The sequence below is a fragment of the Eubalaena glacialis genome, chromosome 3 (assembly GCF_028564815.1).
Source record: "Eubalaena glacialis isolate mEubGla1 chromosome 3, mEubGla1.1.hap2.+ XY, whole genome shotgun sequence".
NCBI classification, from domain to species: Eukaryota; Metazoa; Chordata; class Mammalia; order Artiodactyla; family Balaenidae; genus Eubalaena; species Eubalaena glacialis.
The window spans coordinates 153,572,476-153,588,371 of record NC_083718.1 but is presented as its reverse complement, the minus strand read 5'-3'; the positions used below and the strand labels follow the sequence as shown (position 1 = coordinate 153,588,371).

Below are 15,896 nucleotides of genomic sequence, written 5' to 3'. Positions count from 1 at the left end.
CTGAAATATTTCAGAAACTTATAAAATATTGTCTCTTCACAGTATTATCTCCTCACAGAAGCAACAGATCTTACAGTAGTTGAATGATATAAAAATACAAGAGAGCATCTGAAGGACCAAGGCACTTTTTAACTCTTTCCTGGTGGGTATGTCTTCAATTATATAATATTCTATTTCTTTCTTTCCTAAAAGAGTAATTGCACGTTCTACTTAGGGGGTGAGGAGTGGGGGAAAGCTAGTGATCATCTGTTAAATCCCCTGCCCCTAGACATAATTGTGTTCTAAAATAATTTTGTAAAACAATCCAAACAAATTAAAAACAAATATCTTTCAAATATTGGTATGATTTCTATAATGGCACTAAGCACTAAAATGAAATGCAATACTAATGTGGAGATGACATTTGTTTTTCACATTTTATTTTCTTTTAGCTATTGCACACAATTTCTATCAAGGCTGAGGCTGATAGCAGTACTAATTGTAATGGCTTAAATTGTAATGTACTTAAAATTATCTGTGATCTGTCACTTACTGGGCATATAACCTTGGCCAAGCTATTTAACTACATGAGTCTCACATTCCTCATTGTAAAAATGATAATAATACCCTCCTCACAGTTGGCCTGTAAGAACTAAATAAGTTTCAGAGTCCTGTAACACAGAGCACATGTTTAACACAATGACTCTTGTACTAATATGAATTATACAGAAATTTCTATGTATGCTCTAAAGTGGTATAAAAATGATAATATTATCATTTCTAACATATCATATTAAAGTTATATCCTCTTCACTATGAAAAAAATCTCAAATCTAACAGGGTCACTTGAGAACTAAATGAAATAACACATGTGAAAACTATTTAGCACAAAGCAAGCTCTCAATAAACGTTTATTTAAAAATATACAAGTGAAACTCCCAGTGAAGCCGGGAGATTTAGTACACCATTTAATCCAGACTATTATATGACTGCAATATTCACATATAATAACCTTTCATTTAGAAGACAGAATATTATGTGGTATATTAAAATCATCAATCATTAATATTCTGAGTCCAAAGATCCCCGTGCAAAGTTATTAGAGCCAATATAATGTAAATTTCCCTTGCAGGAATTAGTTTTAGTATATATTTTAAAATACATACATGTATAATTTTATATATTTATATACATTATTATTTTCAATAGAGCTATATAAATAATTTTTCATAAATCTGCATACATGAAATAAAGTCTATTTTAAAATGAATATATTGAAAGCTTTATAAAACTCAGAAATTTTACATACTGCAATCTTTAAAAATCTTTAAATGATTCATTTTTATATCCAACTCACTCTTTAGATAATATATATCTATACTTATATACTCAACTACGCACACTTTCATTGATTTTATCTCCTCTCCTGGCTCTCTCAGAATCAAGTCTCAAATTTCTAACTGCATCTTCATCATGTCCACACCAATATCCCATTATTACCTCAAATTCAACATGCCTAAAATAAACCTATCCTTTCCACAACAAAACAATTTCTTCCTTTGATTCTTCCATTTCTGTCAATGAATCCCCAATCTTTTTTTATTTCTTTCTCTCTTCTCTCTGAAATATATCATATAGAAGGAACAGCAAAGGACCTTGGAATCAACTGGATCTGTTTCTACTTCTGTGTCTACTTCTTACCAGTTGTGTGAGCTTAGGCAAATTTATTATACCCCTTCTGAACTTAAATTCCATGTCTATAAAAATAGAAATTCATTTCACTTACCTTGCAGGACTTTGTAAGGCTTAAATATAATGTATATAAGGTGCCTTATAAATAGTGAGCATTCATAAATATAGACAAAGCAACTTCTCTTCCTTCATCACATCCAGTCATCAAGCACCATATAGATCCTTACTTTGAAATGTCCCCATTGTCGCAACCTGTTCTGGGCCCTTCTCATTTAAATCCTTAAGTTTGGGGTGTCATCTACTTCCTTATCCATCTGGGGAAATGGCCACACACTCAAAAAAAAAAAAAACCCAGCCTGTCTAAAGGCCTCTTCATACCTGGGAGTTGAAGCTCCTAAAAGCACTTATACTACTTTCCATCAATTTGGAATCCTGGAACAGTTCATTCCATCCAAGTTCCTTCTGCTCACCTTTCAACAATCTCCTTCATCCCTATGATCCTTTGATTCCCTTAGAATTTTCTGAGATTAACTTTTCTACAAATTCTCCACTACCTCTTCATTATTTACCCTTCTTAAGGCTGTCTAATCACTCTGCATCCAGTCTAGCTCCCCACGTCACCTACCTCCTAGCACTAATGTGATTTGCACCTCTTATACAGTCTTCCCAATGCTCCTCTACTCTTCATTAAATGTTCCCACTACCTCCTTACTCTAAAACCTGGCTCTGCCCAGATTGTACAATTTCTCTTGCAAAAGAAAAAGAAGAGGCTCTTCCTTTTTCCTTGACCTAGGATCTCTAAGAAGAGCGGAGGGACAGTATTCTCAGAATACCCAGAATACCCTTTCCTTTCTCACCCAGAAATCTTTCCTTCACAGAGTATAGTATTCTTTCAAATACTTGCTGCCCTGTCCCATGGCAGGATTGTACAACCCATCCTGTCAGTAGCAGGCTTGCTATAAGCCTTGAACAGAAATGTGAGCAGAAGTGACATGTGCCATTTCCAAGCAAAAGCTTTACAAAGAACCATTGCATGGTTCCAATATGGTCTCTTTTCCTCTTGCATGAGACCAGAAATGTCCCAAACAGAAGCTACTCCATCAGCCTGGGTCGTTACATGAAGAGGTGGAGCAAAACTATAACTGACCCACAGTGGACGTACACTGGAAGCAAGAAATAAACCTTTCTTGCTGTTACAAACCCCTGGGATTTTTGAGTCATTTGTCACTGTATAACTTAGCTTAAACTGGCTAATATGTTGTATCCTTTTACCATAATCATTCCCATTCTTCAAGATGTATCTTAAGCACCAGTTTCCATAAAATTTTTCTGGATCACTTTAGTCCTAAGTTATTTTTTTCCTCCTCTAAATTCCTAGAGTTCAGCTGTACTACTTTTATGGCAATTCTAGTCTATTCTTGTTTTGAATTATTATTGTTTAAATCTGAATCATGTATAATTGCTTAATGGCTGCTAGCATCACAAAAACAGAGAAAATCAGACATTATGTGCCTCTTAATGAAACACATAAAACCACTTTTGAAATAGTCTTGAAAAAAGAAAAGGAGCCCAAATCTAATCAAGCTTCTAGATATACCCAGTCATTTATAGGAAATGTAGAAGACAGAATGATGTGTTGAACTACATCGCGGGAAGGCAATCAGCAAAATCCAGGAAAACGATCTGCTTTCTTCAAACAAAAAAATTGTAAGGGAAAAAAAGAGATGGAGGGGAAACCCATTTATGAAATAATCAAATTAAAAACTAACTGGATATTTGATATTAAGGAATTATTGTTATTTGGTATGATTATATTTTTGGTATGAATATATATATGGCATAATTATATATATATATATGTCATGTAATATACAACATATATATATACACACGCACACAGAGAAAGAGGGAAAGAGAGAGAAGAGAGAGAGAAAAGAGAGAGAGAAAGAAAGACAGAGAGAATGTGTCTTTTAGAGGTACATATTGAAATATTTATAGATTAAATTATACATCTTCACTATGCTTCAGTACAGTCCTAGGGGAAGAAGGAGAGTAAGAAAGATAAACATAATTGATAATTGTTGAGGTTAGATGATGGGTATGTAGGAATTCTTATACTATCCTTTCTATTTCTGTATATGTTTGAAAATTTCCATAATATAAAGGTTATTTTAAATGGAGTTATTTTAAACTAGCCACATAATACAACTTACTTATAGTTTATATCCAAAACTATCTGTCTAGGTAGTAGCTTTATAGATATGCTGATCCTATAAGATTATGTGACCAAGTAAAACTCTGATAGCCTAGAAGAGTGCCCCTATGACTGCAGAAAGAAGGAAAACATAAACTTACCTCTCTGGTGGGTTTTTTCAACTTAGCCGACCAGAAAGAAAAAATATATCTATGCTTTTTTTTCCACAATGATGGCCTAAACCAGGGGTTGCAAATTTTATGAGCTATGCAAGTAACACCAAATAAGTAAAGCAAACTGAGAATAAGGAACTAAGGAGAAAATAGTGAGTGGTGGGGACCGTGTCATACCAGAAAGCCTTTGACCCCTTCTAAAGGTGGCACTAGCTGCTCAGCTCCAGCCAATAGTGAACATGCATCAGTGTAGGCCCACTTTTGCCAAGTCTCCTGAATTTTCAAGAGAAGCCAGAAATTCACACTTTTATGTGAAATCTCCCTGTTTTAAAATAATACGCTTCATGAGCGCAACAAAATATATCTGGTATCTTGACCCATCCCGTGTGATACCAGTTTGCAATGACTTGTCTAAGAAAAACTTAATATGGCATGACAGAATGAAGGGAGATGTGTTCCAGATCTTTCCTGATAGCAAGAATTTATTTTTTTGATAGCCATTGAGATGAGAGAAAAAAGACTTTACCTGATTATTGTCACCTTTGATGTTACTATTGTGTAAATAAATTATTGAAGGTAAGTTCTTTGTGGTCAGCTGTCATTTATTTCTCTCTTTCATCCCAAAATAAGGCTCCAATAAATAAGTTTCTGGTAAATTAATTTGAAAGAACGGTTATAAGATTCAGTTTGCATGGTGAGTCAAATGGACCAAATTGTTCTACCTTCAGCTTATATAGTCAGTCTATGAAAAAACACAATATCCCTAAATCAGTCCAGGAACCGTACTGGTTTCCTCACATTGATTTGAGCTGCTAAGTCTGTCCTAATCCTGACACATGGCCATAGAGATTGTCCACAGAGGAATTAACTATGAGGGACTGGTGGGTAAGGAACAGAAAAGACCACCAGAGGCCCTTTACCTTAATGCTAACACCTTTTGATTACTAGGGTATGCATTGCAGAAAGGTAAGAGCCTCAGCTTTCTTATGCTCCTACTTTCTGTATGGAAGCCAAATTTAAATTTTATGTCTTATTATAATAAAAAATAATAATAATTAAAGTTACACTTCCAAGACCCAAGGAAGCCAATATGGAGGGGAATAGGAGATTCTGCTCACAAGTCCAGTCAGACGGACTCACCCAATATTGCCTGTGCCTGATACAAATTTGCTTATAACCTTGTAAGAGAAAATGTGCAAAATTAGGAGATATGTACACAAAATAACTTGAATACAAATAAGAATGTGATAAATATATTTCAAATAAAGCTATATGTAACTTAAACAATTTGAAATAATTATGTTTCTTTATTTAAATTCCACATAACTATTAACACTTTTTCAAAATGACTAATTAAAACTTGCAAGGCAAAGAGAAAGATAGCTTCAGAATTAAGAAATGTGGTGGTTCCTTACCTATCCAAGGATTGCTTTACTTTTCATCAGAAGCAGTTTTCTCAGATTCAGAAAACTAATATGAGTAGAAAATGGATTTTAAGCCCTGATTTATCATTTTAAAAAATCTGCAATATTTAAAATTCAAATTTGAGTTTTAGGAATTCCATATACATAAGTATTTTTTTAATTACCTATCCTCTTTCTTCTCTTTGGCACTAAATATTCATGATACTCATATACAAGGTAGTTGGCAATAATAAACAGCACATTTATTTTAGACCTGAAATACCTAAGAACCAGAGACTGCTATTGGTCTGCCAGACAGATCATAGCCAAGTAATAAAAAAAAAAGAGAGAACTGATAAAAAATTGAAGGAAGAAAAAAACCAAAGACCTAGTGTTTATTCAGTATGCCAATCTCTTCTACTTAACTGGAACAAGGCAGGGGTAGGAAAAGCCTGCAGCAGAAAAATCAGGAAAGCTAGAGATGAAAAGTTTACAGAGTTTACTAATTTCTAGTTTCTTTAAAAAAAGAGAATGGATTGATAGATAAAAAGATTAAGATTAAGATTGACAGATAAAAAGATTTGAAAAATAAAATTTTTAAAACCATAAAAAAATAAAAAATATAAATAAAATTTATAAAATCAATATAAAAACACTTAGCTTGCTAGGAGAGAAACAAAAAGAATTGATCTATTCTCCTGACAATACCTAACCCTGCTTTTGACAACCATTTGATTGAAACTTGCAAACTTTCAAAGTATGTATTGTTCAGAGCAAATACCTACAGGGTAAGGATGCTTTTGTCACTCTAATAGCAAGAAAACTCAATCTCACAGCTTTAAGTAGACAGTGTGTTTTCAAGGGTACTTGGCAACTTTTGATAACCTAAATGAGAAGTAGCATTAGAATTAGAAAACTAAAAAAAATTGTACTTACTTCATTTCATCAGGAAGACATACACTTCAATGTAAAGTTTGCTGAGAACAACTTTTTGCCAACTTCAAACCACTATGAAGGTAAGGATGTACAAATGATAAAGAAAAATTTCCCCCTCCTTCTTCCTCTCAAAAAACAATTTGACCTCTGGGATAATCTGGTTCACTAATTAGTTACAACACCTACTGTCTCAGAATGTACCACTTCAGATTTCAATTAAAATATATACAATATCTCAATTATTTATTGAGTTCCTTAACTGAAGAAACTCAATCAATTAAAAAACCACTGATGTAGCCACAAGACAAAAGTCTCCCAGTAACAGAAAAGATATAATCAATGCAAACCAACTTAAAATTAGTATCAACTCTGGCAAATGTTGATGCAAAGGAAAGAAGATTTTTTTTCCCTTGGGACCTTATTAAATCAACTTCTAGAAATTAATAAAAAGATAATCATAAGAATTAAATCATGATTCCCTCCTCAGAATACAGGGAAAGTTGCTTTCATGAAATTGAATCCTAGACTACGTATATTTTATATTAAATTGAAATAAAAGATCCAGTCTCTTTGGAGAAAGGAATAAAAATTATCCACTCTGTTCATTAAATCATTTGATTCTTCATCCAGTTCTATAATATGAGTGACACTGAGCTTCAAATCAAAGAACCCGAAATACTGATAAACCTAAACTGAGATAAGGCCTTCCAGTTTTTCTTTAGAAAGTTCAAAACGTTTATAACAATTTTTTACCAAGCTGCAAAAATTTTACTAGCATTGCTCATAATCATTGCTATTCTTGTGGTGGTACACTGGTAATGACATTAGTAAAAGAGAAGTTAGAGCATTACTGCTATGGATGATATTTCCAATTTTAATTAAAATTATTTTAAGTTTTTAATGTATTTATAATACACATCTTTAAAATTGCTCTCTTCCAGTATCTGGGGTAGCAACATGATCAGAGAGCCTCTTTAAATATATATGAAGCTGTATATCTCATGGACTGGAAGGCATCAATTAATCCAGTGAGTTGGTTAATAGAATTTCTACTCTATCATATGCATAACATACACCCTCACAACTCTATTGAGTAAAGGATTAGTATCATCATTTTAAAGATGAATAAAACTGAGGCTCATAGAAGCACTATTACACATTTTTATGGCTGAGTCATATTCCATTGTGTGTGTGTGTGTGTGTGTGTGTGTATCACTTCTTCTTTATCCATTCATCTGTTGACGGACATACTTAGATTGCTTCCATATCTTGGCAATCGTAAATAATGCTTCTATGAACACTGGGGTGCATGTACCTTTTCAAATTAGTTTTTGTTTCTTTTGGATATATACCCAGGAGAGAAATTGCTGAGTCATATGGTAGTTCTATTTTTAGTTTTTTGAGACACCTCCATACTGTTTTCCACAGTGGCTGCACCAATTTACATTCACACCACCAGTAGACAAGGGTTCCCTTTTCTCTACATCCTTGCCAACATTTGTTATTTGTGTTCTTTTTGATGACAGCCATTCTGACAGGTGTGAGGTGATATCTCACTGTGGCTTTGATTTGCATTTCCCTGATGATTAACAATGTTGAGTATCTTTTCATCTGCCTATTGGCCATTTGCACGTCCTCTTTGAGAAAATGTCTATTCAGTTATTCTGCCCATTTTTTTGTTTATTTTTTGATGTTGAGTTGTATGAGCTGTTTATATATTTTTGGATATTAACCCCTCATCAGTCATATTATTTGCAAATATGTTCTCCCAGTCAGTAGGTTGTCTTTTCTTTTTGTCGATGGTTTCCTCTGCTGTGCAAAAGCTTTTAAGTTTAATTAGGTCTCATCTGTTTATTTTTGCTTTTATTTCTTTTGTTTTAGGACACGGAGCCAAAAAAAAAAAATTGCTACAATTTATGTCAAAGAGTGCTCTGCCTATGTTTTCCTCTAGGAATTTTATAGTATTCAGTCTTACATTTAGATCTTTAATCCACTTTGAGTTTATTTTTGTATATGGTGATAGAGAATGTTCTAATTTCATTCTTTTACATGTAGCTGTCCAGTTTTCCCAGCACCACTTATTGAAGAGACTGTCTTTTCTCCATTGTATAGTCTTGCCTCCTCTGTAATAGATTAATTGACCATAAGAATATGGGTTTATTTCTGGGCTCTCTATTCTATTCCATTGATCAATATGTCTGTTTTTGTGCCAGTACCATATTGTTTTGATTACTGTAGCTTTGTAGTATAGTCTGAAGTCAGGGAGTCTGATTCCTCCAGCTCTGTTCTTTCTCAAGATTAGTTTCGGAAGTCCTAGCCACAGCAATCAGAGAAGAAAAAAAAATAAAAGGAATCCAAATTGGAAGGGAAGAAGTAAAACTGTCACTATTTGCAGATGACATGATACTATACATAGAAAATCCTACAGATTTTTTTTTTTTTTAACCTATCAGGGTTTATTAGAAAACACACCAGATAAAACAGCCACTCCGCGGCACATGGGATCCTCCCGGACCAGGGCTCGAACCCGCATCCCCTGCGTTGGCAGGCGGATTCCCAACCACTGTGCCACCAGGGAAGCCACCAGAAAACTACTAGAACTCATCAATGAATTCAGTAAAGTTGCACGATACAAAATTAATATACAGAAATCTACTGCATTTCTATACACTAACAACAAACTATCAGAAAGAGAAATTAAGGAAACAATTCCATTTATCATCACATCAAAAAGAATAAAATACCTAGGAATAAACCTACCTAAGGAGGTAAAAGTCCTGTACTCAGAAAACTGTAAGACACTGAAGAAAGAAACTGAAGATGACACAAACAGATGAAAAGGTATACCATGTTCTTGGATTGGAAGAATTAATATTGTTAAAATGACCATACTACCCAAGGCAATCTACAGATTCAATGCAATCCCTATCAAAATACCAATGGCATTGTTCACAGAACTAGAACGAATAATTTTAAAATTTGTATGGTAATACAAAAGACTCCTATTAGCCAAAATAAATGAGGTTTTAAATGAGCTTTTCCATCCCCAGTTCACCAACTGTGTTTGTGTTATATTCAACTAGTACATTTTGTTTGTAAAATGTCAAAAGTCTCCCCACTTTCCCCCTTCATTTGTGTCAATATCCTCAGTTTCCAATAGCCTAAGTTCAAATATTTAAACATAAAATTTATGGATAAAAAAATGTTTTCATTCATTTCGTCCACAAATACTTATTGAATGCCTACTATGTAGCAACCATGTGCTAATTGCTATTTTAGTCCCTACTATCCAGCATTAATTTACTCAGTACATGCGTAGCGATGTCTAAGATGAGAAACTTCATCAACCTCATGATTAGAGTAATTAGAAACAAACACATACTTTTTGTTTAATACATTTGTCTGAAAATTACGGTATGTATATACGTATTACCTCTTCCTCTGGAGAAGAAAATCTGTGTTATTTAAGTTCTATTGTATGCCTTCCCCTTCTATCAGTAATGAGACAGTATACCCAGGAAATAAAGCCAAGAGGCAGAGCAGAGAAGTCCTATCAGTATGAACTTAGAGCCAGATAGCCTTAGGTTGTAGTTCCTGTTCTCAAACTAATTGGTTATGTAGTCTTAGCTATACCACTTATTCTTTTTTTTTTTATTAACATCTTTATTGGAGTATAATTGCTTTACAATCGTGTGTTAGTTTCTGCTTTATAACAAAGTGAATCAGCTATACATATACATATATCCCCATATCTCCTCCCTCTTGCATCTCCCTCCCACCCTCCCTATCCCACCCTTCTAGGTGTTCACAAAGCACCGAGCTGATCTCCCTGTGCTATGCAGCTGCTTCCCACTAGCTATCTATTTTACATTTGGTAGTATATATAAGTCCATGCCACTCTCTCACTTCGTCCCAGCTTACCCTTCCCCCTCCCCATGTCCTCAAGTCCATTCTCTACGTCTGCGTCTTTATTGCTGTCCTGCCCGTAGGTTCTTCAGAACCTTTTTTTTTTTTTTTTAGATTCCATATATATGTGTTAGCGTATGGTATTTGTTTTTCTCTTTCTGACTTACTTCACTCTGTATGACAGACTCTAGGTCCATCCACCTCACTACAAATAACTCAATTTCATTTCTTTTCATGGCTGAGTAATATTCCATTATATATATGTGCCACATTTTCTTTATCCATTCATCTGTCGATGGACACTTAGGTTGCTTCCATGTCCTGGCTATTGTAAATAGAGCTGCAATGAACATTGTGGTACATATGTACCACTTGTTCTTTCTGAATGCTAATTTTTTCATATGTAAAACTGAGATAATTATACCCCCTTGCAGGAATTTTGTGAGAATTAAACAAGATATATGCAAAGTGCCTTAAAGGAAAGTAACACTGTAAATGGCAAAAGACTGTCTTACTGAAATAACTTTGTTTTTAAAGGCCATTACTATAATACCTGGTTATTTATCTCTCTCCATTTTAGGGCAATCTATTATTATTTACTGAATGGGAATCAGGAAATTTGAGCTACAGTTCTGGCTCCTCTTCTTGCTTCTTACGTGACTCTGGGTAAGTTGCTTGACCTCTAACATTCAATGTAAAGATAAAAATTCACACTTCCCTTACTGTGTCCTATAATATTATGCATGTCTTTTCTACTTACAGGAGAGCAAGAATGGAAAGAATTTGGGCTTTGGAATCAGAAAGACCCGTTTCCAGCCACATAAGCCTGAACTAATCATTTAATCTCTCTTGAACCTAACTATGTAACTGGATTCTTTCTTCAGGTCCACTGTGAGGCAAAATAAGAGAACGTAAACAAAGTGAACTACAAAGAAGCTAAAAGTGTAAGATAAAGTGATGACCAAATAATGTAGGGGCCAGCATTTACTTTGAACCTGCTCTAGCCCTGATATTATTAGATCAACCCTTTCCACCAAAGTATTCCTACTTTGAAGATTTCAGATTCTTAAATGTAACCTCATTACTTACAAATAGAGGATTTCTTAACCTGGGTTTCTGGGGATGGACATTACCTCTTGAAATCATTTTCAAGTTTTTGTGTGTCTACACATAACATGCATTTCCGTGAGAAAGAATTCATTGTTTTTTCATCACATAGGCAAAGGGATATATGACCCCAGAAATGTTTAAGAACCAATCCAGGGTGGGGGTAGGCTGGTAGGAAGGAACACAGTCTTCAGTTCTGTTAATAGACGAGCAATACTAACAATGTTTTGCATAAGCTTTATTCCCTCACCACACAACTTTTCTGTGCACATGTTGCTCTCTCTGCCTTCCAAATCCTCCTATACTCTCCTAGTCCCTCTGCCTACCGGCCGTTGCTGGACTAACTCCTTTTCACATTCAAGACAGTTATTCATGGGTCCTTCCTCCAAGAAGCTTTACTGAACTATTACTGCCACCACCCCCAGGCTCTCAGGGAACCATTCTCTGGCCTCAGAATTCTGTGGACCAACTCTATCATTGCCTGGATGGTAATTTTCTAACTCTATTCCTCCTCCATTAGGATGGGAGCTCCTTGAAGGCAGGAACTTTTGTCTAGTACATCTCTGAATTTCCAGAGTTCTGCACAATGCCTGGTACATGGTCGGTATTCAATATATATTTTTGAATGAATAATTTTTAAACGAATAACACAGTCCACAGCATAGTGATTTCTTCCACAAAGCCTGACATAGAGATTAATATATTAAAATTAATGACTTCTAAGACTCCTGAAAAAAGGCAAGCAAACTATAATTGTTGGCAGATTGTTTTTTCCATCCCTTTACACCAAATCTCAGATTTTTTTTTCCATAACATTGTTTTGGAGTTTTTTGTTTGTTTGTTTGCTTTACTTGGCTGTACCAGGTCTTAATTGCAGCATGCGGCATCTTCGAGGCATGCAGGATCTAGTTCCCTGACCAGGGATCGAACCCAGCCTCCCTGCATTGGGAGCGCAGAGTCTTAACCACTGGACCACCAGGGAAGTCCTTCCGTAAAATTGTTGAAAGTTTTTATTTAGGCATTTCCAAGCCTATATAAAAGTTTTTAATCTTATATAAAATTCTATGTATCTTTGTGTTTGCTTGTTTTGTTTTCCTTCAATTGACATGCAAGTACATTATTCTGAAAGCCTATTTAGAGAGTCAAATATTCACAATCAATAGTTCTCAAAAATATATGACAAATAAAAACTTCTTTTTCTACAGTTTGAAAAAAAGAAATTTTTTAATGAATCCCATTAAATAAATGGGAAATATAAAAAGTAAAAATTATCATATTCCCATATGGTGAACACCATTAATAAATTATCACAAGCTTTCACACTTGTGATAATCTTTTATAATCAGAAAAATCAAATTCAGCTAAGAATGAAAATTTTTCTTAAATTAATACTAAAATTAACACCTACATTGCTGAAATTTAACAATTAATAAAAAATATTCTGAAACTCACAGAAGACTGTGCTGTTCTTAAATGATGAAAAGACAAAGCTGTGACTGTTAAGAATATGTATCAAAATATTGGCATCCTTCTGACCTTAATGCTACAGTTCTCTAGTATCTCTCATTGAAAATTACCCTGAGCCAAGATACTGAAACTGAAGCCAAATGCAACATTCATAGATCTCAGAAATACAGACATTATCAGAGCTCCTTAGAAGAAACAAGCACATAAGCATCATGGAAACAAAAGGTGTTTTCTGTCCCAGTACTTTTGGGATCTTTTCACAAAGCCAAGCTCACTGATATTACAAAAGATATAAATGTGACAAAAAATAATTTGAAGTTTTAAAAATATTTCTAAAAAGGGATAAAATTATATAAGTCCACATTCCCTTTTCCATAATTCCAAAATCCCTGAATCTCTAAAAACAGTAATTTTTTTCACAACTTTGGTGCCAAAACTAATCTGTAAGCAAAACTTAACCTAAATTGATGTGAAGCTATTTATAACTTTTCTTCAACTAGTGTGAATGTGATATTAATGTGTTTGATTATAGGATACTCTCCCATACCCCACTGGGGGTGTTATGTAATAAACAGTACATAATGAAATACTAAGTACATAAAGCAATACATAAGGCTTTATTGCCTTTCAATAATCCAAAAAAAAAAAGAATCTGAATTCTGAAATATATAAGTACATAAAGCAATACATAAGGCTTTATTGCCTTTCCATAATCCAAAAAAAAAATAGAATCTGAATTCTGAAATATATTTGCAAGGCTGATCAATAAGAGATTGTAGACCTGGATTTCTTCTTCTTTTAAAGGTGACTTTACTAGTAAGCCTTTAGGAAAAGGCGCACACACACACACACACACACACGTGCATACACCAATTAAGTTACCATTTCTTTGGGGGTGTAAAACATTGTGCACTTTCCATACCTTATCTCTAATTGTCACCTGCAAAGTAGGTGTTACTATCCCAAATTTACAAATAAGGAAACTAAAGCCAAAAAAGCGTAACTATTCTGCCCAGTTACTAACAAAAGATAGAAAACATTATTCTCATTTCTAAGGCTTTTTAAAATTTCAAGATTCTGTCTATAGATAATTTCAGATAATGTAAAGTTGCTTTTTTTAAACAACTCATTTCATTCACAGAGAAAGTGATCAAGGTTCAGGCCACTTTAACAGACTGCATCATTCTAAAATTTCTGCTCTACGTGGGCCTCCACAAAAGTAACAAACTTGGCAATATAGGAAAACAAATTATTTAACCCCGTAATTTGAACAAAAGCTTTTTTTTGTGATAGTTGGAAAGGCAGGAGAAGAATCTGAGAAACTGAAGTAGGTACAATCTAGCCTGAGACTAATACCTCTCTCTACATTTAGTTCACTATAAGTTTCTTTTGTATTGTTATCAATGGTCAAATTGTTGGAGAAGAAAAATTCTAATATTCATGTCCTCATTTTAAAGTATAATATTTAAAAGAAGAAACTTCCTTTTGCAAATCTGACCATCTTTCAGAGCTTTAAAAAAGTATCCTAAGTGTCTCTTCACTCCTTCAAGAAATTTCTCAAAATCCACCTCATATAGAGACTTGTCCCATGACACACAGTTCAGCTAACAATTCTACATTCTCCAAAACTTGACATCTTTCTTTCTTCTGACAGCAAATCAATTATGCTAATGAAGAAAAATGAAATGTCTTATGTTAATCACTGCATGTTTAAAGCTTGTTTTTATATGTAAAGTATACATAATACATTTGAATTTTTATATTCAAGCTTCAGGGGAATTAAGGAAACACCATTTATTGGGCTCTTCATATATATTACCTCTACTAGTCACAACTATCCTGTAAATATCATCCCCATTTCAAGGATGAGGAAACTGAAGATCAGAAAATTTGAATCTGAGGTCCACATCAAATAAGTCACAGAAACAGGATTTAAACAAGGATCTGACTCCCAGTTCTTTTCACTTTACCTTGCTAATGTATGCTTAGCTTAGAATATTTCCTGTAGGGAAGGAATTTTCATCATGGCTATTATTTCTTCAGTATGTAGTATGTTGCAATACAAACAGAAAGCCAAATAATGAATCTAGATAATGTTAAAATAGCCAAAAAACTACAATCTTACATTAATTATTTGCAGATTGAGCAAGTTGTTTAACTCCTCTGTGCCAAAACTTCTTCACATGTTAAATAGAGATAATGCCTTAGAGAGTAATTATGATGCTGAAGTGGATTAAATCATTTAAAGCACTTAGTACAATGTCTGGCAGATAATAAACACTCCATAAATGTTAGCTATTGCTCTTGAGATGAGGAATCACCAGACAGACATATTTTGTACCAGGTGTCTCCAGCCAGCAATAGATGTACACCCAATTCAAAGACAGTCAGTCCTACACTGGCTTGTGATCTATGACATGATCTGGTGGGAAAAGATGATGTTTGTCAATCAGATTCTCTTTCTTGGGAATCTGAATTAAGAAACAAAGATCAAGGGACTTCCCTGGTGGCACAGTGGTTAAGAATCCACCTGCCAGTACAGGGGACACTGGTTCAAGCCCTGGTCTGGGAAGATCCCACATGCCGCAGAGCAACTAAGCCCATGCGCCACAACTATTGAGCCCACGTGCCACAACTACTGAAACCCGAGCACCTAGAGCCCGTGCTCCACAACAGGAGAAGTCACCACAATAAGAAGCCTGCGTACCGCAACGAAGGGTAGCCCCCACTTGCCCCAAGTAGAGAAAGCCCGCGCGCAGCAACAAAGACCCAACGCAGCCAAAAATAAATAAATAAATAAAATAAATTTATTAAAAAAAAAAAAAAAACGAAACAAAGATCAAGCCAGTTATTAGTGATTCAGAAGTTAAATGGTTTGGCTCCTACCTTCATCAATTTCCTTTTATCAAGGTTACCAATGATGCTAAATATGTTGCTAAATCTAGTTTTTCAGTCTTCCTTTTTACATCACTTGGCAGCATTCACGCTGTTGAATATGCCACTTACCTTGAAACATTCTTTTGCTTGTGCTCTTTATTC

General features: G+C 34.4%; 1 protein-coding gene across 1 annotated transcript in view; it reads right to left on the bottom strand.

Moving 5' to 3' along the window:
* Positions 1-1,914, bottom strand: part of AGBL4 (AGBL carboxypeptidase 4) — a 1,403,755-nt gene extending 1,401,841 nt beyond the window's left edge. The window contains exon 1 of the mRNA XM_061183995.1: positions 1,899-1,914. Coding sequence (XP_061039978.1) covers positions 1,899-1,914 — 16 coding nt within the window. The remainder of the gene's footprint in view (positions 1-1,898) is intronic.
* Between the last annotated feature and the right edge of the window lie 13,982 nt (positions 1,915-15,896).